We start from the raw sequence: 27,605 nt of genomic DNA on the forward strand, positions 1-27,605 counted from the left end.
TAATGTAAATGTGTTTTTGTAAAATTTCCATTGGAAATTGTTCAAAGTAGGCATTGTGCATAGAGTTCTATGGTTTGTTTAACTTTGTAATCATTGTTTTTTGTTTGACATATTTTAAAGTGAGTCTCAGCGTAATTCCATTATCATGAATTTGCCCTTAGTGGGCTGACTCTGTGGTGCAGCAGGAGACTGGGTTTGCTACCCAGGTTGGACACACTAGACAACTGCATATGACGTTCTTAGCCATATCAAAGACGAGTCCTCAAGTTCATTATCAACATGGCCTTCACCAGCAATGTATTTAACTTTTGAACAGCAGTGGCAGAACGCCGCAGCAGAATCGAATTCCGTTATCTGCTATACCCATGGTCACACATTGTACTCTGTTAGCTAATGGAGGGTGAACTACAGTTGGGATGAGACTTGTAGAATACTCTTGAGCTCCTCACAGAGCATGAACACAGAGAATTTTTTAGCTAGAAGAGTTTGGTGTTTTCAAAATACAAGACAAATCACTTTCTGTGGACTTCGAGTGGAATAGATGGATTTCAGAGTGTTTGGATTGTTTTGTTATTCTGGATTGTTTTTTTTTAATTGTTTTATGTAACAAGACGTACACTGAGCCAAACGGATGACTGGGACACTGCCAACCAAGAAACTGTTGATTCAAATGAGCTGGCTAGGCTACAGTACTTACTCCCAGTCAGTCACATGGCAGACCCATCTGTCTCCATCAATCAGTCACTTCACTGTTCTGTTTCAGAGAAGTGTGCCAGTGTTTCTGGATGTTCAATAGCTTTCATTGTTACTGTATTGTCTCAGCTTATTTGTGTGAACTTAAAAACATTGCCACTTTCAGGACCATTATATTGTCCACCGAAGTGTACGAAGGATGTTTGTCTGTTTCTGAGAATGGGAGGGCTGGCTGTCACTCTTTGTGATATCCTATCAATTGTTTCAACCTGTGCACTTTAAATGGAAATTTGAATATAAATTTTGCCCAACTTCAATTTCTCAAAATTACCACCAAAACTATGTTTAACTTCCATGAGAGTTGTGAGTTATCCATGTTGACTGAAGGTTGACTGACTGCTAGTGCAATGGGCTTCATGTGTTTACACTGAGTTATATTAAACCTTGTACTGCACTTACTTGACTGCTGAAGGAAGAAGCTACTATGAGAAAAATGTTACTTATGGCCCCTCGTGAAACTTTGTTACGGTTGGAAATGGTAAGCTTATGTTATCGTTCTGCTGTGCTCACAGCGTTTGTTAAATGATCACTAAGGTACATTACTCTGTAGTAGAACTGTTGCACTCAGTATTTCTGTTTAATATGTCTCATTGACTGAAACGCAGCCATTGTGTATATAAAACAAACAAAAAAAACACTGTAAATATCAGTGCCTTTTTTAGTCAGTACTCACCATTCCAAGAACACTGAGAAATGTCCCTTTGTTTGAAAATACTGTAGCTTGTATCACCTTCATTCGGCAACGGCACTAGATTAAAGTTAATTTAGATTTCAATTCTCACCTGTTGAGGAACGGATGTGTCATGAATAACACATTGATTAAAAGAAAATTCATGTGAAAATGTCATTTTTTTTGTTTTAAACAATGTTGCACCACCTCCATTTTCTCCCGTTAACTCCTACTGAACAAGACCCTGATCTGTGTTCCACTATTCATTCACTTGTCTTCTTGAGATACTTTAGCTCTCAAGTGTAAACTCTGAGTGAGTATCCCCTAGCCACCATTACCTAGTCAACTGTCTTGCTCTTCCTCTCCGGGCACATCTTCTTCAGTGTCAATGTGGCATCCAGGGAGAAGGTAGCCACCAGAGTAAGTATGGTTTCCAAGGCTTTCAACCAGCCGGGGTAGCCAGGCAGCAGAGTTTGATTGTTGTGCAGGGCCAGGCCCAGCCCCATGATGACCACCAGGGCTCCCTCTGCAATATTGTCCCTGCAGTGCAGAACCAGATAGGCCAGCAGGGAGGGCACCACTGTTGCCCAGGTTCATCCAGTTGCGCTGGGCAGAGCTTCCTTTAGGCAGGGAAAAGCCCCAGCGGGCCCCGCCCAGGAAGGACATGATGGAGGCCCCATAGACCACCTGGGCGTAGGCCACCTCAGGGAGGTAGGACTGGGTCACAGCTATCAGCAGGGGGGCACCCAGGAGTGGAAGGAGGGCGGAATAGCCGAGGCATTGACCAGGGTTTTCATGCTGAGGCGATGTTGGTTCTCTCCTCCCAGGGGCCCTGGGAGCGGGGTGCCCCTGGCAGAGCAAAGAAGCAGAGCAGCTTAGGGACCTGAGGGTCAGAAACCTGGAGGAGGCTAGTCTCCGGAACAGTAGCGAAGTCACCATGGAAACTTGTGGAGCCATCAAGTGGTTGGAACTGGTGTAAAAACAGTCCCTCTTCACCGTACAGCTGGACCCCCAGAGTACCCGTTGCAGAGATCGCCATGTTGGACCCTGGGAGTAAAAAAAAAACAGTGTTGCAGAAAGCATTTCTCAGTAGGGTTTAATATGATCTGGCCCAGAGAACACAGATGTTTTTGGCTATTTGTTGCAAGGTCAATTTGACAGACCAATATGATGGTGTCATAGGAACTAGTGTAATGTTCCTACTTACCACACAATTGTCTCTTCAATGCAAATTAGATCTTTTTTTTTTACTTAAAAGGGGAAGAGGTGCATGAGCATTTTAGAACATAGCAAGATCAAACTGGTTAGCTAGCTAACAAGCTTTGACCTCTTTAGCATTATCTAACGTTAGATATCCAAATTAATAGACATGTTCTAACAAAAGCCTGTGCTTACATTTTTGTCACCCTTGATCTTCACGTTGTGCAGATCAATAATAAATTAGCCATTGCATAGGTTTGTAAGGTCGATTACTCGATTCACTGTGTCTGACGAAAGTTTGATTTCTGCAGTGATCGATTAGTGCGCCTGCCTGGAAATAGTGTGTCGCATTCAATATCACAAATATGTAGTTAGCTAGTACTTTTTTTTAGTACTAGTTAAACAGGGGCGGCAGGTGCTGGGTCGAATCCCCGAACTGACAAGGTTAAAATCTGTCGTTCTGCCCCTGAACAAGGCAGTTAACCCACTGTTCCCCGGTAGGCCGTCATTGTAAATAAGAATTTGTTCCTGACTTGCCTAGTTAAATAAAGAAATAAAAATACTATTTTGATTGCAAAATGTTTTAACTAATTTCTTTCTAATCTGCTCCGACGTTTTTAGTATACAAAAAATCCCACTCCTATTCAGTTTGAAACAAAATGCTACGCGCCTGAGGTTGCAAAATTATAAGAACTTGAACGTACCCCAGATAAGTAAGCTCCGCGAGCGCTCCAAAAACACAAACAAACACCCAATCGCCACTTTAATCTGGAGGCACATAGCAGGAAGAAAGTATTGCAGTGCTAAAGGAATATTAATAGTCAAGATATATTTTTTAAATCGTATTTCATGAAGATATTGCTTGATATAAGTAGGTTTTGGCATCATCATATCAAATCTAGCAAGCTAACGGTAGATATAACGTTATTAGCTAGCTAGCGCCCGAATCCTCCGACCCCGTGTGGGCTAACGCGGTAGCCATTTTGAAGCCGTGTTGTGCCAACGAAGCGAAGGTCTGTTTACCTCTATTTGCAGAAATTTGACAGCAATATTAGAAACAACTACATGTTACTCTGTTGCAAAAATATATTGTATGTGTCTGAGACTGGGTCGTAGTTGTGCGAGTTACTGTATGTTAACTAGTTGACTTGCCACCTTTGGTGATAGTCGTGGCTAGCTAGCTTGCTAACAACTTGGTTACAACGAGTTTACAAGGAATATACTGTACATTGCATGGCCAAAAGTATGTGGACACCTACTCGTTGAACATCTCATTCCAAAATCATAGCCCATTAGCATTAATATGGAGTTGGTTCCCCCTTTGCTGCTGTAACAACCTACACTCTTCTGGGAAGACTTTCCACTAGACCAGTAGTGAGGTCCGGCACTGATGTTGGGTGATTAGGCCTGGCTCGTAGTCGGCGTTCCAATTCTTCCCAAACGTGGTCGATGGGGTTGAGGTCAGGGCTCTGTGTAGGCCAGTCAAGTTCTTCCACACCGATCCTGACAAACCATTTCTGTATGGACCTCGCTTTGTGCACAGGGGGCATGGTCATGCTAAAATAGGAAAGGGCCTTCCCCAAACTGTTGCCACAAAGTTGGAAGCACAGAATCATCTAGAATATCAATGTATGTTGTAGTGTTAAGATTTCCCTCTACTGGAACTAAGCCCAAACCATGCAAAACAGCCCCGGACCATTATTCCTCCTCCACCAAACTTTACAGTTGGAAGTATGCATATGGGTAGGTAGCGTTCTCCTGGCATCCGGCTAACCCAGATTTGGCCGTCGGACTGCCAGATGGTGAAGCGTGATTCATCACTCCAGAGAACACGTTTCCACTGCTCCAGTCCAATGCCGGCGAGCTTTGCACTACTCCAGCTAACACTTGGCATTGTGCATGGGGATCTTAGGCGTGTGTGCTGCTGCTCGGCAATGTAAACTAATTTCATGAAGCTCCAGACGAACAGTTATTTTGCTGACGTTGCTTCCAGAGGCAGTTTGGAACTCACTAGTGAGTGTTACAACAGAGGACTGACGATTTTTACGCACTACAGAGCTCTGCGGTCCCGTTCTGTGAGCTTGTGTGGCCTACCACTTGGCGGCTGAGCCGTTGTTGCTCCTAGACGTTTCCACTTCACCACGTTGAAAGTCACTGAGCTCTTCAGTAAGGCCATACTACTGCCAATATTTGTCTATGGCGATTGCATGGCTGTGTGCTCGATTTTATACACCTGTCAGCAACAGTTGTGGCTGTAATAGCCAAATCCACTCATTTGAAGGGGTGTGCATACTTTTGTACGTAGCCAGATAATTAGCTAGCAGTGATCAAAGTTTTTGCTTCCTCAATCTGCTCAAATTATTTCTTAAGAATTTTGACAGTCTCTTAACTTGTTTGTAAAAGTGAATGTGTTCACAATAACTTGGTCAACTCAATACACAATGGAAGCCATTGGACAGCCTATCACAGTACTATAAAGGATTTTTTAATAAAAAAATATATATAATTGTACCTTTTAACTAGGCAAGTCATGTTTATTGATTTGTATTTAGGAAGCACTGCAGCCTCATGATCATTAATGATGATGACATGCTGTGAGTGGGTCACCGTTCTTAGTAGTTTAGAACACACAATCACTCACTGCCCGATTTAGATCAGGAGCTGGGAGAGAGTGAGAAACATTTCAGGTCTAGAATATTTTTAGACTGGTATACATATTTGATAAAAGCTTGCAGTTTTGTAAGGGAGTATAAAATGTATAAAGAGCTCTGGTTTTTGATTATGTTTTGCTTCAAGACGTTTTTTTTTACCATTGCATTGTGTTTGCTGTCTTTTGAATGAGAAGCTATATTGTGGGTTCATCAAAGGTGTTCTGGAAGAACTATTCATCAAGTTTGACATACAGTACAGATTGTGCTGGAAACATGACTTGGGTATACACCTGCATAAACTTGTAAGTTAAGGGTCTGTGCAATACAACCTTACCGGTGTGTCTGAGATTAAAAAGTATTTCTGTTTTGTTTTTGCAGGTCCGGTCTGCATAAGTGCAGATACTACTACATGTGAAAGCAACACTACAAGAGGACGGAAAATACTAGGAGTAACTGCACAGCACCTGTCCTTCTGACACATGCTCCGTATGTTCCTACACCTTCTTTGCTTTGAAGAAAGGAAGATATTTGCCTTTCAGAGGTTCCCTCTTTTATGGACACGTTTATTTTTTGTCTTTCAACAAAGGAGTCCCAGGTGTGTTGTGACACACAGGACACTGATCGTAAGCGATTGCTGTTATACTGTTTAAAAACTTTTGCACTCTCATCCTTCAACCACACAACTACGGCTAATTATACCAGCAAATATAATAGGACAGATGAAGAAAGCAACCAATCTAACCAGCCGTTGAGACACCATTGTCTTTAGTATGCATTGAAACACAGCATTATAATGTGTTGCTCTGCAGTATCAACATTTCACTGACCGGAATTGAAGATGTCAGAAATGTAACAGTGGATTCTGCTGCCTTTACTGTCATGTGACTGTAATACTAGACACCTTTTTTCCCCCTTCAACCCCAGACAGCCTTTTCACCAGTTTAATGAGGTGAGCTGTGGTTTTCAGTGACCTCCATTGGAATTAAAAGAGGTCTCTGAATTGATTTATTTTCTGCATGTGTTTGGGTAGAGCCTAAAATGACTAAGAGCTGGCACTCATAGTGGCAGGAGAAGAGCCAGAACCTCCTTCCAGCACACTTCTGATGTCATAGTGGAGCTGTCCCGTTCACACTGACAAGGATCGATGCCCCAGAGCTTCCAATCTCAGCAGACAACCTGCACCTGCCTCTCCCATTGGGCAATTCACTTGCCTGTCTACTGAGCCCACCAATCAGAACCTTCTGTTTCACAAAACGGATCAAGCGGGTTCCATGTGTCTCTTCCCCTGACAAAGAATCCTACCTGCTTCGGTAGAGTGATCAGGACGAATTTGGGGGTAACAACGCGCCTCTGGATCACCATTCCAGATAATCCCAGAATCCTGTGACCCGACACCCAACTTTTCACCCTGGACGACGGGGTCTGCCTCTGGGGAAAGGGGCTGTTCTGTCCTGGAGGTGGAGGAGGGCTTGGCAGTGAGGTGCTGCTCTCCATCACACACTCTGAGTCAATCCCACAGAGGAGGCAGAGACCGAGAGGAAGAGGAGAGGACTTCAGAGCCAAAGACTCTGGGGTAATAATAAGTCTTATGTAACAATGTGTTTCTTTTGTCCCAAAATCCAAGATTTCTCATTCATTTTACTCTGTGTCAGATCCTTGCCATGAGGTTTGATGCCTCGATCCACTGACAGGAGACACTGGACCTAAATGGCGCAGCATGACTTTGTTCCTGCCTGGCTTAACTTCTCCACGCCCCAGCCTGCCAAGGTGAGACTGTGTGTGTGTGTGTGTGTGTGTGTGTGTGTGTGTGTGTGTGTGTGTGTGTGTGTGTGTGTGTGTGTGTGTGTGTGTGTGTGTGTGTGTGTGTGTGTGTGGGTATTTACATACGTTTGTGTGTGCGCACAACCAGGGGCAGGCTTATTGGGGGCAGACTGACTGCAATCAGCACAGGAAAAATAGTCAGAGATACAGTTTGTACTAAGGGAAACAGACAGGAGAAAATCAAGGAAGTCCTATTGAATGAATGTAGACTGTAATGGAGAGAGGATGAAGAGTGAAGGGGATTTTGCTTGTTTTATTATTCATTCCTCATAGAGTTGCTATCATCCAGGCTCTGTATGATTTGTTATGTGTTTTCTTCGTGTGGTAAGTGAAAGCAGTAGAATTGTATTTATTTTATTTTTATTTAACCTTTATTTAACTAGAAAGGGAAGGTGAATGGACAGATGGAGAAGTGTGAAAAGCAGGAGAGCCTGTTGTGGTGTTGTCTTGCTCGTGGGACTACTAGACACGGGATTGAGATTCAGCTAAATGAGAACAGTGTTTTTTTTTAACTCTCAGCAAGAGCTTGGAGTAATCTGGTCGTCAGAGTGTAGTCTATACCAGGTGATTTTTTTTTCAGGTTGTACACCAGCCAAATTAGTTGTGGATACCGATCTCAACATTGGCAGTCCAGTAAGATCAAGCTGATAGTAGTGACTGATGGACAACACTAAGTTATTACATAAACACCAAACCTAAGCTGCTTAATGTCCACATGACTGCATATTACATAGACACACTACATGACCAAAGGTATATGGACACCTGCTTGTCAAACATCTCATTCCAAAATCATGGGCATTAATATGGAGTTGGTCCCCCTTTTGCTGCTATAACAGCCTCCACTCTTCTGGGAAGGCTTTCCACTAGATGTTGGAAAATTGCTGCAGGGACTTGCTTCCATTCAGCCACGAGTATTAGTGAGGTCGGGCACTGCTGTTGGGTGGTTAGGCCTGGCTCGCAGTCGGCATTCCAATTCATCCCAAAGGTGTTTGATGGGGTTGAGGTCAGTCCCATCGAGTTGTACGAGCTGCACGCTTCAGCACTCGGTGGTCCCGTTCTGTAAGCTTGTGTGGCCCACCACTTTGCGGCTGAGCCGTTGTTGCTCCTAGGCGTTGCCACTTCACAATTACAGCATTTACAGTTGACTAGGGCAGCTCTAGCAGGGCAGAAATTTGATTGGAAAGGTGGCATCCTATGACGGTGCCACTTTGAACATCACTGAGCTCTTCAATAAGGCCATTCTACTGCCAATGTTTGTCTATGGAGATTGCATGGCTGTGTGCTCGATGTTATACACCTGTCAGCAACTTGTGTGGCTGAAATGGCTGAATCTACTAATTTGAAAAGGTGTCCACATACTTTTGTATATATAGTGTATCTATATTATGTATCTGTGTGACATTGTATTGCTAAATAAATCAAATGAAAAATGTTGCGTTTGGTGTGAGAGAATTCATTCCTGTTTCATAATTGTGTGTGGAGGTACTAGAAGACTAGGGGTATGATCTGGGAGCACGTGGTTTCACTTCACTGCCCTTTTTTCTTTTTTTTTGACAATGATGACGACGTACTCTATGGCTGCAGTCTTGCGAGCTCCGACGCAACTTTTTTGTAATTCTTTTGCCGTTTTTCTTAGACTTTTTTTACCCTGTATATGGCTTACTTACTTTCTAGTGTTCTTATTTCTCGTGTGTTTTTGTTCTATTTATAATACTACTGATATTGATTACTGCATTGTTGGGAATGCGGTTGCAAGAAAGGCATTACACTGTACTTGTGCACGTGACAAAAATATAATCTTTTTTCTTTTTGTATCCAGTCCCCTGCAGCCAGCCTAGAGAAGCATGGCGACCCCCATCACCACCGGAACAGCCGTGCTGCCGTGAGCCGCCGCCGACACAACTCCTCCGATGGCTTCTTTAACAACGGGCCCCTGCAGGCCCCCGCAGGTAACCCTGACGATCAGAACCCCCTGCGCGACCCCCCAAAAACGTTTTTGTGATGTGTGGTTTGTTGACAGCCTGCTTGAAAGAGCGGTGTTTGTTTCGTTACATAGTATTAAACTTACTGTCCTGTGTGTGTCTGCAGGTGATGGGTGGCAGCAGCCCTCTCTCCTCCTGAGACATGACTCTGTGGACTCTGGGGTGGCGAAGGGGAGGCGTGGTGGTCTAGCGGGGGGGTCCTGCTGGAAGGAGGCTCATCCCACCTGGCACGGGGCGGCACAGGACAGGCACCACCACCCGGGGCGCCAACCCAAACGCCACGGGACGGGAGGAGGGGACAGGCAGGGGGGACACCGGCAGCGCAACGGCAACTTCCATCCCCGCAAGAGCGCCCCTGGGACCCTCTACCAGGACAAGTTCCCCAATGATGAACACAGCAGGGAGGACAATCTGAAGTTTGTGGAAGAGGACTTTGTGAGTAATAATCTCATCCTCCATTTCTGAAAACCTCTTGACAACTTCTTGTCACATTTTACAGTCTTGAGTTACTGTGCCATATGTCACATATTAGTCAATGGGCATAGTGACATTAACTTCTTGGGGACCCCTTCGAGATAGGATCCCGTTAACAGGATTTTTTGACAAGATAGCATGGCGCGAAACATACGACTATTTTACACCATTTTAAAGATACACTTCTCCTTAATGTAACCACATTGTCCGATTTCAAAAAGGCTTTACAGCGAAAGCAAAACATTAGATTATGTTAGGAGAGTACATAGACAAAAATAACCACACAGACATTTTCTAAGTAAGGAGATATGTCACAAAAACCGAAAACACAGCTAAATGAAGCACTAACCTTTGTCGATCTTCATCAGGTGACACTCCTAGGACATCATGTTACACAATACATGTATGTTTTGTTCGATAAAGTTAATATTTATATCCAAAAACAGCATTTTACATTGGCGCGTGATGTTCAGAAATTGTCATCAGCAACGTTGACAAAATACATAATTATTTTAAGAATTATAGATACAGTAGTCCTTTATGCAACCGCTGTGTCAAATTTTAAAATAGCTTTTCGGGCGAAAGCACATTTTTCAATATTCTGAGTACATTGCTCAGCCATCACGGCGAGCTATTCAGACACCTGCCAAGTTCGGGGCAACCTAAACTCAGAATTAGTATTAGAAATATTGTATTACCTTTGCTGATCTTCATCAGAATGCACTCCCAGGACTGCTACTTCCACAAGAAATTATGTTTTTGTTCCAAATAATCCATATTTATGTCCAAATACCTCCGTTTTGTTCTTGCGTTCAGGTCACTATCCAAATGCATAACGCGCGAGCGTAATTTGAGACACAAAAAGTCAAAATGTTCCATTACCGTACTTAGAAGCATGTCAAACGCTGTTTAAAATCAATCTTCCTGGTATTTTTAACGTAGAATTGCGATAATATTCCAACAGGACAATAGCGTATTCATTTCAGAAGAAAAATAAGGAAAGGCGCGCTCGCGTGACTGCGCATTTCTAATCCCTTTGTTGCCAGGCAGGCCACTCAGTAACTGAGCTCCTATATTCTGCCCGGTTACTGGATACGGATGAAACAATTTTCGGAGGGCTTTTGACAGCCAATGGAAGCCCTAGGAAGTGCAATGTGACCCCTAAGTATTTGTAGTTTCTCTAGGGATTCAAAAGTAGAACTACAATTCTCAGACCTTCCACTTCCTGGTTGAAATTTTCTCAGGTTTTTGCCTGCCATATGAGTTCTGTTATACTCACAGACACCATTCAAACAGTTTTAGAAACGTCAGAGTGTTTTCTATCCAAATCTACTAATTATATGCATATTCTATTTTCTTGGCAAGAGTAGTAACCAGTTTAATTTGGGTACGTTTTTCATCCGGCCGTGAAAATTCTGCCCCCTAGCCCTAAGAGGTTTTAAGACCTAACATGGAAAATACCTGGATTGGTACAGCTAAACATAAAACATAATGGGAAATATACTGTATATACAAACTTGTGAAATAATGTCAATGTTTTCCTACCAGCCCTCCCTTAACCCTGAAACAACTGGAAAGCCCGGGAACCAGATGAGGCCAGTGGCTCCTCACGCTGGAGTATGGGGTAATCTCTCTAATAGATTAATTGATCTATTGACATTACAAAGTTGACACCAGTAACGTCTTCACAAAGTTCAGCCCACTCCCTTTGTCTCCATGTCATTACCCCCCTCCTAACTAGTTGCTCCCATCTCTCCAGAGAACCCGCCTAGTGGCAAGCAGATGGTGTCTAAGATGCTGGTGATCAAGAAGGTTTCCAAGGAGGACCCAGGATGCACTGCGTTCTCTACTGGCTTCGTCAGCTCCGGAGCCCCACCCATCAATGGCAGCAAAGCCCTGCCCACCATCGCTAGCTCTACCCACTCAGTCTATAAGAACCTGGTGCCCAAGTCTGCCATGGTGCCCACCAAGCCCCCTCAGTGGAAGCCGAGTGGGAGAGACTCCACCAAGCCTGGCCTCCACCTGTCAGGACGAGACTCTGTCTTCACCAGCCCTGTGTCTGCAGCCAAACCCTCCGCCCCCGCCACCCAGCTACATAGCCACAACACCCCCAAAGAGGTGAGGGCAGCTCTCCAGACCCCTTACACAGGCAAAAGGGGTTCATAGAGAGAGTATAGCAGGCCATACAAATCCAGTCCCGAGGAGCAAAATAAAGGGAGAAAAAGTTTACGTAACTGTTAGAAACCACAAGCAAGGGCTCAACATTTTTCCTCCCTCTCTCTGTTTTTTCAATCAGCGTCCTTTCAGTACGACTCCTCCCATAGACATCGCCTCGTCGTCACGGCTGAAGCTGATGCGGCGCGGACCAGACCGGAAGAGTGACTTCCTGCGGATGCTGAAGGACGAGGTCACCGGTGACCTGACCTCCAGCAGCAGCCCTGGGGCACCTGGAGAGGTACATAACACCCCTAGAAAATGTCCAAGTGGGACGCAAAGGCCCTCCAAAATGTTACATTCAAACCAATTGAAGGTAAATTCACAGGCTGACTGAACAAAAATAAACTAGAGGCATGTCAAATGTGGAGCGTTACATGGCTCACTTCATATGTAAGCAGAAGTGACCTGTTTTATTAAGGTGTCTATTCTTTGGTGTAAATGACTCTTCAGGGCGAGAGCAGCACCCCAGAGCCCAAAGCCTACAGCCAGGGAGTCTGCAATGAGAACGGCCTGTCTCACTCCCTCAGCGACTCAGACACTGATCACTTGTCTAGCTCACTGGAGGCAGAACACCGGTATGACTGACATATATATATATATATATATATACACACACACACACACACACCATTTACATTTACATTTTACATTTTATCAGTCTACTAAGCAGTGTTCACTGTTTCGTTGCAGGTTACTGAAGGCCATGGGTTGGCAGGAATACCCAGAAAACGATGACAGCTTCCTGCCCCTGACTCAGGAAGAGCTCAGAGAGTTCCAGACTAAAACTGAACATGTACGTCTGAGTTTGTGACACGATCTTACAATAATATCATTAATGTTATGAGCATCTTCGGTGACTGCTTTAAACTTCATAGGAAGTGACGTGTTTAAATATAATGAAAATGGCTAGGGCTTAGGTAGCCTAGTGTACGTGCTGTTGCCAACTCTTCCATTGCTGTCATGCTGTACAGTAGAGTTGTCTCAAGCACATAGTGTGGGACCAGGCTTGTGTCTGGAGGCCCGTTTATACTTGGGTCTAACATGCGTCCTTTGTCCTGATGTCCACATTCTGATTGTGCCCAAATGTTTTGACCGGTGTAGATTATTAAAAGACTCATTGTTATCTGCATGGTCAAACCATTTAAATCATCATCATACTGGCCTCTAAAATCATTGACATTTCGTACAATGGACTTGTTTTACCCAGTAAAATACTGGGAGTTTTTATACATCTATACAGTACCAGTCAAAAGTTTGGACATTTCAAGGGTTTTTCTTAATTTTTACTATTTTCTACATTGTAGAATAATAGTGAAGACGTCAACACTATGAAATAACACATTGAATCATGTAGGAACCAAAAATAGTGTTAAAAAAATCTAAATATATTTTAGATTCTTCAAAGTAGCCACGCTTTGCCTTGATGACAGCCTTGCACAACCTTGGCATTCTCTCAACCAGCTTCATGAGGAATGCTTTTCCAACAGTCTTGAAGGAATTCCCACATATGCTGAGCACTTGTTGGCTGCTTTTCCTTCACTCTGCGGTCCGACTCATCCCAGACCATCTCAATTGGGTTGAGGTCGGGTGATTGTGGAGGCCAGGTCATCTGATGCAGCACTCCATCACTCTCCTTCTTGGTCAACTAGCCCTTACACAGCCTGGAGATGTGTTGGGTCATTGTCCTGTTGAAAAACAAATAGTCCCACTAAGTGCAAACCAGATGGGATGGCGTATCGCTGTAGAATGCTGGTTAAGTGTGCCTTGAATTCTAAATAAATCACGACAGTGTCACCAGCAAAGCACCCCTGCACCATCACACCTCCTCCATGCTTCACGATGGGAATAACACATGAGGAGATCATCCCTTCACCTACTCTGCATCTCACAAAGACATGGCGGTTGGAAACAAAAATCTCAAATTTGGACTCATCAGACCAAAAGAGATTTCCAAAATGTCCATTGCTCGTGTTTCTTGGCCCAACCAAGTCTCTTCTTATTATTGGTGTCCTTTAGTAGTGGTTTCTTTGCAGCTATTCGACCATGAAGGACTGATTCACTCAGTCTCCTCTGAACAGTTGATGTTGAGATGTCTGTTACTTGAACTCTGAAGCATTTATTTGGGCTGCAATTTCTGAGGCTGATAACTAATGAACTTCTCTGCAGCAGAGGTAACTCTGGGTTTTCCATTCCTGTGGTGGTCCTCATGAGAGCCAGTTTCATCATAGCAATTGATGGTTTTTGCGACAGCACTTGAAGAAACGTTCAAAGTTATTGACATTTTCCGAATTGACTGACCATGTCTTAAAGTAATGGACTGTCATTTATGTTTGCTTATTTTAGCTTTTCTTGCCAAAATATGGACTTGATCTTTTACCAAATAGGGCTATATTCTGTATACCACCCCTACCTTGTCACAACACAACTGCATTAAGAAGGAAATAATGCATTAAGAAGGAAATAAATTCAACAAATGAACTTTTAAGAAGGCAGGCACACTTGTTAATTGGAATGCAATTCTAGGTGACTGCCTCATGAAGCTGGTTGAGAGAATGCCAAGAGTGTGCAAAGCTGTCAAGGCAAAGGGTGGCTACTTTGAAGAACCTCAAATCAAAATATATTTTGATTTAATACTTTTGGTTACTACATGATTCCATATGTGTCATTTCATAGTTTGGAGATCTTCACTATTATTCTATGATGTAGAAAATAGTAAAAATAAATGGTGTCCAAACTTTTGACTGGTACTCTTATTTTTATAGCTTACAATCAATACTTGCTTTAAAATAAATACATTCATATTTTGAAAGAATCTGTCATAATTTGTGTACAGGGAGTAACCGGCAAATCTGGTCACAATGTGAACGGATAAGGGACACAATACTACAATGTGTAGATGCAACGGCTAGTGTGGGCACAATCAGAATGTGGATAAGATCAGGACAAAGGTCGCATGTTATCACCAGGTATAAACAAGGCTTAGGTTTGTGTTTTCACTTAGGTTCTTGTTCTTCCTAGCTGAAGAGGAATGGGATCTTCACCCACTGGAGATGTGTGGCCGAGGCCCACTTAGAAAAGGACGAGGGCTCCGAGTCTGAAACCAGCAGCCAGACCTCAGACGACGATGATGTCAACCTGACGAAGTGGCTTTAAAGAACAAACACACACCCCTCTCGTCTTCAGAACACCCGTTTGACTTATTCTTGCACAAGGGGAAATTCCAGTGGAGGGGGAAGTTCCTGCTTAGCCATGCAGATGTATTTTTCCTGCGTTGCGCCTCTTCCCCCTCACTTTGTGTTCGTGAAAAGGGCAATGCACATCTGATTTGAGACTAACAATATTAAAATGGTATCCTGACATGTTTCAAAAGGAATCAGGCCTTGCTTGGTGTTCTGATTGCGTTCATGGTTAATCAATGACGTCACCATAGACAACTGTCTAATAGTGTTGGGTGGTCTAGCAGTTAGGGCTGGATTCAATTTGTATCCCAGTTCTGTGTTACAGCTCGGTTGAAATTTAAAGGCGACGTTCACGGTGAACACTGCAGGTCAGCTCAATCGGAAAGAACCATTAACAGATCTGCTATACGGATTGAATCCAGCTGCTTAACAGTACACAAACCTGACAGTCAATAGTTCCGTTTCTCACCTCCCATAAATCAAATGAAAAAACAAACCATGCAGACTTATGTTACCACTAAGCCAGACTAAGGCCTAGATTCAATCAGTGCGGTTTAAATTTAAAGGCAATATCCCTGCGCTCGGAGCCTGCACTCACAGTAAACCCTGCATATCGGCTCAACCGGAATTTACTTTAATTTCAATCGCACTATGCGATAGGGATTGACATGAGCCGTTAGTGGTTTAGCATTGTGCTTCCGACACTAGTGTGACCTTCTGCTCCCTCACCAACCCAGTCATTGGTGAATTCAGCTGGGATGGCCACAGCCAGGATATCTATTCCATAAGCATACAAATTCATGTTTAGAGTACACCACAGATCAATGCTAGGAGGAACTGGGACAGTAGTTTGTTTTTCCAAGAGGTGGGTCTCCTTTTTGAAGTCTCTTTACAGAAATCAAAGATGACAAATTGATCAAGTAGGTAGTCTTTAATGATCTGGTACAAAACCTTACAAATATGAAGAAAAAATAATAATCACAGATAAACAATAGGAACATGACGCATTTACAACTTGATCTGTAGTAGGACGATGTGATGACAATCAGGAATTGGCATCAAAGTCACCAGGGCTTCACTGGCTGCAGGGGAAACATGAGAAGAATCACAATGAAGTCACAAAAACGTTATTGAATGTGAAAAGAGCAGAGGATCTACTTCGTACATATAAAAAAAAAGTTGAGTAGTACATGTAGGTATTCCATGACAACTTTATAGGTTGTCTTGGGCTCCCGAGTGGCATCAATACAGACCCTGGTTCGATTCCAGGCTGTATCACAACCGACTGTGATTGGGAGTCCCATAGGGTGGTGCACAATTGGCCCAGCATGGTTAGGGTTTGGCCAGGGTAGGCTGTCATTGTAAATAAGACTGTTCTAAACTGACTTGCCTAGTTAACGGATAAATAGTCATTACTTGCAGTGGAAAATACATACTCCATACATACCGTTCAACCTCCATTTTGTCTTTGACACCGTTGTCTCTGTTAACTTGAGTCTCCTGTTTAACCTTTTTAGAGTCGTTCTCCTTTACTGGGCTGTCTCCTGGTTTCCTCTGTTAAACAATACAAAAAGGTATTTGTGGATACTATTGGTTATCTGGAAGCAAATAGTTTCACTTCACTGACCTTTTTTCTGACCAGGTGTGAGATGTCAGAGGCTGGAGACTTTGAGGGGGCGTTTCCGTATGTGGATCTGACTTGAATCTGAGTGAGGGGAGGACACACCAACATATCCCTTAGAATACAATTAGAATTAAAAGGACAACAAATCAACCAGTAAAGCTGACTAAAATCACGAGGCGCAGGCTTACTACAGATGCAGACGCCCCTTCGTTTTGAGAACTTCCGCTTGGAGTTGGAAACGCTGAACCACCTGCCTGAAAAACAAAACGAAAGGTGGATTCAAAACTTCATGCTCAACGTATTGCATAAAAGTCAAACCTTAATTAAGAAAGTCTAAAAAAGTGGGCTAGGACTGGGTCAATCACTGGTTAGAGCACCCTCCATCTCAATCGCCTTCTCACCAGTGTCTCCTGCATCACAGCCTCTGCTGCAACAGCTGCAGTTATTTTCTGTCCCACGGTGGCGTCCTCAACCTTCTCCTGGATCTCGGGCAGCAGAGCCTTCAGCTCCTCCATCTCCTTTCTCTCCTCAGGGGCCACCTCTGGCCCCTCTGCCTTCTCCAGCACCTCCTGGAGCTTGGCTGGGAGACAAACAATACAAGGGTGTTACAAGGTAGAAGAGTAACATTTTCCAAGCATAAAACCAGCAGCCACCAACCGGCCGTCTTGTGCCGTTGGCGGTAGGTGCACTTAATTCAGAAGTGTTCCCATTTTGAAAAGTTTCATTTGTCGAGAGCTGTGGCTAAATAAACTATGCTGCCCTGGCCAATCAAATAGTTCAAATCGCCGTTCCTACTGCTTCCATGACCCCACAGCAAAGTTTGATACTAGCCTATGTGAGATTTCATAACTTTTGAAACCATGACCAGAGAGACAAAGAATACCGCAAAGAGCTGATCTTTCAAATTAATAACACGCTTCACCCTACTTCCACTCGCGATGTAGCTGCAATGACTGAGTAGCCAACTATTGATAGGCCTGCATCGTGTCCATTTTAATATCCAGGAATATTTCACTTTCTCTGGTCATAGGAACATAAATTTGTACATGAGGCAGAAATAATGCGGTGCCACTCAAGTTTCGCAATCAGGTGGAAGACTATCCCCTCTGGTCAGTCTCACCGGAGGAAAGAAGAGAACAGGGACCGTGAGAGGCGGACCCTCTGCTGCCCTCTCCCTCCGTAGACCATCAGATTTCAATTTATGCTCAGCTGTGCTTCGCAAGAGATACAACTGATCTATTTTGTTATGAAAACTAGAGTTCTGAAATATATGTTCCTATATGAACATTGGCGGGGAAAGCATATAGGCAATATGTGATAATGTATTAGGCCTACTGCGCACACACACACACACACACACACACCTCATTCCTACATAACTGGTTTTATTAGGTTAATGTTGCATAGACTTTAAGTCCTATTTATACATACACACTACAACCGTTCAAAAGTTTGGGGTCACTTATGAAACAGTGAAGAACCGACTCCAGGATGCTGGCCTTCTAGGCAGAGTTGCAAAGAAAAATACATCTCAGGCCAATAAAAAAAGATTAAGATGGGCAAAACAAGACACTGGACAGAATAACTCTGCCTAGAAGGCCAGCATCCCGGAGTCACCTCTTCACTGTTGACGTTGAGACAGGTGTTTTGCAGGAACTACACTGCTCAACAAAATAAAAGGGAACACTAAAATAACACATCCTAGATCTGAATGAAATAATCTTATTAAATACTTTTTTCTTTACATAGTTGAATGTGCTGACAACAAAAATCACAAAAATAATCAATGGAAATCCAATTTATCAACCCATGGAGGTCTGGATTTGGAGTCACACTCAAAATTAAAGTGGAAAACCACACTACAGGCTGATGAACTTTGATGTAATGTCCTTAAAACAAGTCAAAATGAGGCTCAGTAGTGTGTGGCCTCCACGTGCCTGTATGACCTCCCTACAACGCCTGGGCATGCTCCTGATGAGGTGGCGGATGGTCTCCTGAGGGATCTCCTCCCAGACCTGGACTAAAGCATCCGCCAAGTCCTGGACAGTCTGGTGCAACGTGGCGGAGCGAGACATGATGTCCAAGATTGTGCTCAATTGGATTCAGGTCTGGGGAATGGGCGGGCCAGTCCATAGCATCAATGCCTTCCTCTTGCAGGAACTGCTGACACACTCCAGCCACATGAGGTCTAGCATTGTCTTGCATTAGGAGGAACCCAGGGCCAACCGCACCAGCATATGGTCTCACAAGGGGTCTGAGGATCTCATCTCGGTACCTAATGGCAGGTAGGCTACCTCTGGCGAGCACATGGAGGCCTGTGCGGCCCCCCAAAGAAATGCCACCCCACACCATGACTGACCCACCGCCAAACCGGTCATGCTGGAGAATGTTGCAGGCAGCAGAACGTTCTCCACGGCGTCTCCAGACTCTGTCACGTCTGTCATATGTGCTCAGTGTGAACCTGCTTTCATCTGTGAAGAGCACAGGGCGCCAGTGGCGAATTTGCCAATCTTGGTGTTCTCTGGCAAATGCCAAACGTCCTGCACGGTGTTGGGCTGTAAGCACAACCCCCACCTGTGGACGTCGGGCCCTCTACCACCCTCATGGAGTCTGCTCAAACGGTCAGAAACAAACACATGCACATTTGTGGCCTGCTGGAGGTCATTTTGCAGGGCTCTGGCAGTGCTCCTCCTGCTCCTCCTTGCACAAAGGCGGAGGTAGCGGTCCTGCTGCTGGGTTTTTGCCCTCCTACGGCCTCCTCCACGTCTCCTGATGTACTGGCCCGTCTCCTGGTAGCGCCTCCATGCTCTGGACACTACGCTGACAGACACAGCAAACCTTGCCACAGCTCGTATTGATGTGCCATCCTGGATGAGCTGCACTACCTGAGCCACTTGTGTGGGTTGTAGACTCCGTCTCATGCTACCACTAGAGTGAAAGCACCGCCAGCATTCAAAAATGACCAAAACATCAGCCAGGAAGCATAGGAACTGAGAAGTGGTCTGTGGTCACCACCTGCAGAACCACTCCTTTATTGGGGGTGTCTTGCTAATTGCCTATAATTTCCACCTGTTGTCTATTCCATTTGCACAACAGCATGTGAAATTTATTGTCAATCAGTGTTGCTTCCTAAGTGGACAGTTTGATTTCACAGAAGTGTGATTGACTTGGAGTTACATTGTGTTGTTTAAGTGTTCCCTTTATTTTTTTGAGCAGTGTATTTAATGAAGCTGCCAGTTGAGGACTTGAGGCGTCGGTTTCTCCCAAAAAAGGCCCAGTTGCCAGGACCACGAATACAAATTCCACCTAGACACCATTGCCCTAGAGCACACACAAAAACAACACATACCTTGGCCTAAACATCAGCACCACAGGTACAGTTGAAGTCGGAAGTTTACATACACTTAGGTTGGAGTCATTAAAACACTTTTTGCAATTATTCCACAAATTTCTTGCTAACAAACTATTGTTTTGGCAAGTCGGTTAGGACATCTACTTTGTGCTTGACAAGTCATTTTTCCAACAAATGTTTACAGATTATTTCACTTATAACTCACTATCACAATTCCAGTGGGTAAGAAATTGACTGCCTTTAAACAGCTTGGATAATTCCAGAAAATTATGTCATGGCTTTAAAAGATTCTGATAGGCTAATTGACATCATTTGAGTCAATTGGAAGTGTACCTGTGGATGCATTTCAAGGCCTACCTTCAAACTCAGTGCCTCTTAGTTTGACATCATGGGAAAAATCAAAAGAAAACCACCAAGACCTCAGAAAAAAAATTATAGAGCTCCACAAGTCTGGTTCATCTTTGGGAGCAATTTCCAAACACCTGAAGGTACCACGTTCATCTGTACAAACAATAATACGCAAGTATAAACACCATGGGACCACGCAGCCATCATACCGCTCCGGAAGGAGGCGTGTTCTGTCTCCTAGAAATGAACGTACTTTGGTGCAAAAAGTGCAAATCAATCCCAGAACAGCAGCAAAGGACCTTGTGAAGATGCTGGAGGAAACAGGTACAAAAGTATCTATATCCACAGTAAAACGAGTCCGATATCGACAACCTGAAAGGCCGCACAGCAAGGAAGAAGCTACTGCTCCAAAACCGCCATAAAAAAAGCCAGACTACGGTTTGCAACTGCACATGGGGACAAAGATCGTACTTTTTGGATTAATGTCCTCTGGTCTGATGAAACAAAAATAGAACTGTTTGGTCATAATGACCATCGTTATGGTTGGAGGAAAAAGGGGTGGCTTGCAAGCCAAAGAACACCATCCCAACCGTGAAGCACAGGGGTGGCAGCATCATGTGGGGGTGCTTTGCTGCAGGAGGAACTGGTGCACTTCACAAAATAGATGGCATCATGAGGCAGGAAAATTATGTGGATATATTGAAGCAACATCCTCAAGACATCAGTCAGGAAGTTAAAGCTTGTTCGCAAATGGGTCTTCCAAATGGACAATGAACTAGACACACTAATGTACTTGTCCTCTTGCTCAGTTGTGCACTGGGGCCTCCCACATCTCCTCCTATTCTGGTTAGAGCCAGTTTGCGCTGTTCTGTGAAGGGAGTAGTACACAGCGTTGTATGAGATCTTGGCAATTTCTCGCATGGAATAGCCTTCATTTCTCAGAACAAGAATAGACTGACGAGTTTCAGAAGAAAGATCTTTGTTTCTGGACTTCTTGATCCTGTAATATAACCCACTAATGCAGATGTTCTAGATACTCAACTAGTCTAAATTAGGCCAGTTTTATTGCTTCTTTAAATCAGTACAACAGTTTACAGCTGTGCTAACAATTGCAAAAGGGTTTTCTAATGATCAATTAGCTAATCCAAGTTTATCATTTTAAAAGGCTAACAATGTGCCACTGGAACACAGTAATGATGGTTTCTGATAATGGGCCTCTGTACGCCGATGTAGATATTCAATTATTATTTATTTAAAAAAAATATTTATTTTATTATTATATATATATATATATATTTTTTTTTTTTTTTTAAATCGGCCGTTTCCAACTACAATAGTAATATACAGCACTAACAATGTCTACACTGTACTTCTGATCAAGTTGATGTTATTTAAAAAAAAAAAAAAATTAAACAAGTGCTTTTCTTTCAAAAGCAAGGACATTTCTAAGTGACCCCAAACTTTTGAACGGTAGTGTGCACGCGACACACATCAAAAAAAGAAACGTCTTATTTTCAGGACCCTGTCTTTCAAAGATAATTCTTAAAAATCCAAATAACATCTTAATTGTAAAGGGTTTAAACACCGTTTCCCCCATGCTTGTTCAATGAACCATAAACAATTAATGAACATGCACCTGTGGAACGGTCATTAAGACACTAACAGCAACTTTAGAATTTAGATGCACTATTGTAAAGTGGTTTTTCCACTGGATATCTTAAGGTGAATGCACCAATTTGTAAGTCGCTCTGGATAAGAGTGTCTGCTAAATGACTTAAATGTAAATGTAAAACTTAGGACACTAAAGATGCCTTTCTACTGACTCAAAAACACCAAAAGAAAGATGCCCAGGGTTCCTGCTACAGGTTGACCGATTATGATTTTTCAACACTGATACTGATTATTGGAGGTTAAAAAAAAAAAGCCGATACCGATTAATCAGCCGATGGATAGATGGATATATCAAATATTGACAATTACAACAATACTGAATGAACTTATTTGAACTTATAATACATCAATAAAATCTATTTAGTCTCAAATAAATAATGACATGTTCAATTTGGTTTAAATAATGCAAAAACAAAGTGTTGGAGAAGTAAAAGTGCAATATGTGCCATGTAAAAAAGCTAACGTTTAAGTTCCTTGCTCAGAACATATGAAAGCTGGTGGTTCCTTTTAACATGAGTCTTCAATATTCCCAGGTAAGAAGTTTCAGGTTGTAGTTATTATAGGACTATTTCTCTCCATACAATTTGTATTTCATATACCTTTGACTATTGGATGTTCTAACAGGTACTTTAGTATTGCCAGCCTAATCTCGGGAGTTGATAGGCTTGAAGTCATAAACAGCGCAATGCTTGAAGCATTGCGAAGAGCTCCTGGCAAACGCAGTGCTGTTTGAATGAATGCTTACGAGCATGCTGGTGCCTACCACCGCTCAGTCAGACTGCTCTATCAAATCATAGACTTAATTATAATATAATAACACAGAAATATGAGCCTTAGGTCATTAATATGGTCAAATCCAGAAACTATCATTTCGAAAACAAGGCGTTTATTCTTTCAGTCAAATACGGAACCGTTCCGTATTTTATCTAACGGGTGGCATCCCTATGTCTAAATATTGCTGTTACATTGCACAACCTTCAATGTTCTAATTACGTAAAATCCTGGCAAATTAATTAGTCTTTGTTAGGAAGAAATGGTCTTCACACAGTTCGCAACGAGCCAGGCGGCTCAAACTGCTGTATATACCCTGACTCTGCTTGCACAGAACGCAAGAGAAGTGACACAATTTCCCTAGTTAAAAGAAATTCATGTTAGCAGGCAATATTAACTAAATATACAGGTTTAAAAATATATAATTGTGTATTGATTTTAAGAAAGGCATTGATGTTTATGTACACATTGGTGCAACGACAGTGCTTTTTTCGCGAATGTGCTTGTTAAATCACCCGTTATGCGAAATAGGCTATGATTCAATGATAAATTAACAGGCACCACATCGATTATATGCAACGTTGGACAAGCTAGATAAATTAGTAGTATCAACCATGTGTAGTTAACTAGTGATTATGTTAAGATTGTTTTTTATAAGATAAGTTTAATGCTAGCTAGCAACTTACCTTGGCTCCTTGCTGCAGTCGCATAACAGGTTGTCAGCCTGCCACGCAGTCTCCTCGTGGAGTGCAATGTAATCGGTGTTCAAAAATGCCGATACCCGATTGTTATGACAACTTGAAATCTGCCCCAATTTAATCGGAATGGCCAATTTATCGGTCGTCCTCTAGTTCCTGCTCATCTGCGTGAACGTGCCTTAGGCACGCTGCAAGGAGACATGAGGACTGCAGATGAGGCCAAGGCAATACATTGCAATGTCCGTACTGTGAGACGCTTAAGACAGCGTTACAGGGAGACAGGACGGACAGCTGATCGTCCTCGCAGTGGCAGACCACGTGTAACAACACCTGCACAGGATCGGTACATCCGAACATCACACCTGCGGTACAGATACAGGATGGCAACAACAACTGCCCGAGTTACACCAGGAACACACAACCTCTCCATCAGTGTTCAGACCGTCCGCAATAGGCTGAGAGAGGCTGGACTGAAGGCTTGTAGGCCTGTTGTAAGGCAGGTCTTCACCAGACATCACCGGCAACAATGTCACCTATGGGCACAAACCCACCGTTGCTGGACCAGAGGACCAGACAGGACTGGCAAAAAGTGCTCTTCACTGACGAGTCCCGGCTTTGTCTCACCTGGGGTGACGGTCAGATTCGCGTTTATCGTCGAAAGAATGAGCCTTACACGAGGTCCGTTCTCTGGAGCGGGATCAATTTGGAGGTGGAGGGTCCGTCATGGTCTGGGGCGGTGTGTCACAGCATCATCGGACTGAGCTTGTTGTCATTGCAGGCAATCTCAACGCTGTGTGTTGCAGGGAAGACATCCGTCTCCCTCATGTGGTACCCTTCCTGCAGGCTCATCCTGACATGGATTTCCAGCATGACAATGCCGCCAGCCATACTGCTCGTTCTGTGAGTGATTTCCTGCAAGACACGAATGTCAGTGTTCTGCCATGGCCAGCGAAGAGCCCGGATCTCAATCCCATTGAGCACGTCTGTGACCTGTTGGATTGGAGGGTGAGGGCTAGGGCCATTCCCACCAGAAATGTCTAGGAACTTGCAGGTGCTTTGGTGGAAGAGTGGGGTAACATCTCACAGCAAGAACTGGCAAATCTGGTGCAGTCCATGAGGAGGAGCACTGCAGTACTTAATGCAGCTGGTGGCCACACCAGATACTGACTGTTACTTTTTTGACCCCCCCCCTTTGTTCAGGGACACATTATTCAATTTCTGTTAGTCACATGTCTATGAAACTTGTTCAGTTTATGGCTCGGTTGTTGAATCTTATGTTCATTCAAATATTTGCACATGTTAAGTTTGCTGAAAGTAAACAGTTGACAGTGAGGATGTTTCTTTTTTTGGCTTATATAGATAGATCTCTGCTTGCTTTTTGACTGCGAAAGTGATCTACTCAGAAAAGGTTGGTTAGGACTGATCTAAACAATTCATTTCGAAATGAGAATCTCACTGATCACATTCACCTCCTCACCTAGTCTGCTCTTGATAACCCTAGCAGAGTGGTTGAAGTGTTCGATGGCCTGGCTGTACTGGCAGTCAGAGCAGAGGGTGAGGCCCAGCTGGTAGTGAGTCTCGGCCAGCAGGCGGCTGTCTGAGGCCAGGTGCTTCAGCTGCAGGGACAGGCACTGCTGGAAGTCATCCACCGCCTGGCTGTAATTGCCTGGGGAGGAAATCGAACAGGTAGTTAGGAACACACCTCACAGAAGCACAATGTATGAGCCAACCCCATATCAATCCATATAAAAACGGGCCAACCCAAAGTACCAGCAGTGATTGGGAAAGTACCTGATTCAGCCGCTACTTCTCCCAGATTCAGATGGGCCTGGGCTGCCAGGAGCTGGTCCTCCTTACCCTCTTTCCTTCAATAGAACACAAACAAACTCAGGCTCTCAAACTGTTAAGTCTGTCTCATATGCAGCAATCCAACGGCTCAATTTGATTTGTTGGAACAGACTTGAATAGAGTTCGCATTTGAAAGCCCTACGTACACAACAACTGGAGGATAGCAGGGTAAAACAGGGACGAGTGGGTATTTATTTCCTACCGTACCTTTTGTAGATGACCTTAGCCACCTCCAGCATCTCCCAGGCTAACTGCAGGTTGCCCACTTCCTCATCATCACTATCCTCCGGTATGTCCTCCTGAGGTCAAACGGTAATCGAATGTTATTTTACTGACTTTACAGCAGCTAAACCATCGGCAGGAACACACATAGGTCAGTAGTAGATGAAGTCTCACCTTTTCTTCCCCATCCTCAACATCTGAAACATTGACAGAAGTGTGTGAGTGCATGACATTTATTTTCTTTGCATCAAAGATATTGCATTCTCTCCCACCCTCTCACTCGCTTCTCTACTTTCTAACTGGATCCTTTCATTTTAAACTTCTCCTCTACTCTATTTGTATCTAGCTTCCTGCCTCCCTACCTACACAAATAATAATAATAATAATAATAATAATAATTCCCCCAATCCCTAAACGTCTTTGCTTCATGAAAGGTCCCGTCTGGCTCAGTTGGTAGAGCATGGTGTTTGCAACGGGAAAAAAAATGTATGAAATGTATGCATTCACTACTGTAAGTCGCTCTGGATAAGAGCGTCTGCTAAATGACTAAAATGTAAATGTAATATTGCGTAAACATTATGACGGGTTTGCCTCAAACCTCCATCCTCCTCTTCTGGGTTGTCTGATGACTCTTTAGTCTCAGTTTTGTCACCCTTCTCTCCGATAACTTTCTCCTCGCCGTTCGTGGTGTCAGAACCGTTAACGCGGCCGTTCACAGTCTGTCCCTCCTCGCCTCCTCCAGTCTCCTCCACTGTGTTCTTATCTGAATCTACCTTCTCGCCGTTCTTCTCTTCTTCTGCCATGGCATCATAGACCTGAACTCTGAGCTCATCCCTGGTCTTCTCTGCGATAATACAAAGGTATATTGAGAAGCGTGTAAGAATATATATATTTTTTAAATGGGTAAATGTGACTACCACATTATACAGCATTCTGATATACAGCATTATCTGATATACAGCATTAACTGCATTATCAGAGAGATCAACAACCACTAGGCCAAATTGTATACTTTTTTTCAACATGACCGCTGTACCTTTAGGCCAGCATCAACTACATGTGGCTTAACAATGCAAAATGCTTACCATCAACATTGTCTGTGCTTTCAATGTTGGAATCTTTGGGCTTCTCCTCTTCCTCTCCTTCCTCTTCTTCCTCTTCTTCTGGAACCCCTGTCAGAGCGTTCCCCAAGACACCATTCTCCATCCTGCAACACAATGACAACATTACATTTAAGTCTTAGTTACAACTGTAACAGCAGTGGTTTTGAGACCAAAATACTGTTTACGCCCAGCATTCAGTGGGGTACATCACTAATCACCATCTATAGCGCATAGATTAAAATACTGTGAGGGACAGTGAACACCTACCTGGCAAGCTCCAGGAGAGCTTTACCACACAGGAAGAAAGCCTCCCCACACTCATCTGCTGTGTCACCATACCTTTTGGCTCTGGAAAAAAAAAAAGGGGAAAAAAAGGCAAAGTTATTTATTAATAAATTAATTAGTAATCGCGAATGTTTTTACAGACCAATTATTTCAGTGTGTCACTTGACTTCCACCCCTACTCACAACATCCCGCAGGCTTCTTGAAGGTAGTTGACCGCTGATACCACGTCCCCCATAACGAGATGTCTCTTCCCTGTGCCAATGAGTTTGTTTGCCTCCTCCATGACCATTTTGCAACTAGAAGAAAACATTGATAACCAAGCCATTTTTGCTGTCTGTTAATGTCGGCACTAACAAAGTGGCTATCTAGTTACATTGGAAACAATATTCAACTGTCTTGAATAAAGACCCTTAGCAAGCTAACTAATCATGCATTCGTTCACGAACGCAATAACTAACGTTAAGCGAAGAAATTCGGTGGTTGCAACTCCACTTCTAGCTTCTCATCTCAGTAACGTCAGCGCGATTTCGCAAACGCTGTTCAGTGATACTTTCCTGACCATGAGCATTAAACACATCTTATGGTAAACATGTACATACCGTGGATGCGAGTAGCTATAAATGTTTATCAGAAGAAACAAGCACAGCTCTCTCTGTCTAATTGTTCCAAAAATGGCGCCAAATTTGCTAATCATTTCCTGTCAACTTCTGCTTGGGGAAAACGCGGGAGAAA

At 43.5% G+C, this 27,605-nt stretch overlaps 2 protein-coding genes and 1 pseudogene across 4 annotated transcripts; 1 reads left to right on the top strand and 2 right to left on the bottom strand.

Annotated features, from left to right (window-relative positions):
• Window positions 1-1,296: 1,296 nt before the first annotated feature.
• Window positions 1,297-2,506, bottom strand: LOC115156442 (transmembrane protein 69-like; annotated as a pseudogene).
• A 682-nt stretch (window positions 2,507-3,188) lies between these two features.
• LOC115157260 (vasculin-like protein 1) lies at window positions 3,189-15,144 on the top strand. 3 transcript variants are annotated; one of them, XM_029705356.1, is made up of 11 exons: window positions 3,189-3,636; window positions 5,653-6,847; window positions 6,927-7,041; window positions 8,918-9,047; window positions 9,187-9,515; window positions 11,103-11,178; window positions 11,314-11,672; window positions 11,851-12,084; window positions 12,222-12,346; window positions 12,462-12,564; window positions 14,773-14,882. In XM_029705356.1, exons 3-11 carry the CDS (start codon window positions 6,982-6,984, stop codon window positions 14,791-14,793), a joined length of 1,437 nt encoding a protein of 478 aa, XP_029561216.1. In that variant the 5' UTR covers window positions 3,189-3,636; window positions 5,653-6,847; window positions 6,927-6,981; the 3' UTR covers window positions 14,794-14,882. The 3 variants fall into 3 exon arrangements, with proteins under 3 accessions (XP_029561216.1, XP_029561213.1, XP_029561215.1); XM_029705353.1 differs by having other exon boundaries at window positions 3,195-3,636; window positions 14,790-15,144; XM_029705355.1 differs by having other exon boundaries at window positions 3,198-3,636; window positions 11,851-12,009; window positions 14,790-15,144.
• Window positions 15,145-15,866: 722 nt separating this feature from the next.
• On the bottom strand, window positions 15,867-27,591 carry LOC115157261 (histone-binding protein N1/N2). Its single transcript, XM_029705357.1, has 14 exons — window positions 27,473-27,591; window positions 27,056-27,169; window positions 26,855-26,935; window positions 26,570-26,691; window positions 26,083-26,328; window positions 25,659-25,681; window positions 25,470-25,561; window positions 25,206-25,279; window positions 24,892-25,080; window positions 16,976-17,154; window positions 16,763-16,828; window positions 16,578-16,655; window positions 16,398-16,504; window positions 15,867-16,032 (listed from the first exon to the last, which is right to left on the bottom strand). The coding sequence occupies exons 1-14, from the start codon at window positions 27,565-27,567 to the stop codon at window positions 16,026-16,028; spliced, it is 1,473 nt and encodes a 490-aa protein (XP_029561217.1). The 5' UTR covers window positions 27,568-27,591; the 3' UTR covers window positions 15,867-16,025.
• Window positions 27,592-27,605: the final 14 nt, after the last annotated feature.

Source organism: Salmo trutta, chromosome 21, assembly GCF_901001165.1.
Source record: "Salmo trutta chromosome 21, fSalTru1.1, whole genome shotgun sequence".
Lineage (NCBI taxonomy): Eukaryota > Metazoa > Chordata > Actinopteri > Salmoniformes > Salmonidae > Salmo > Salmo trutta.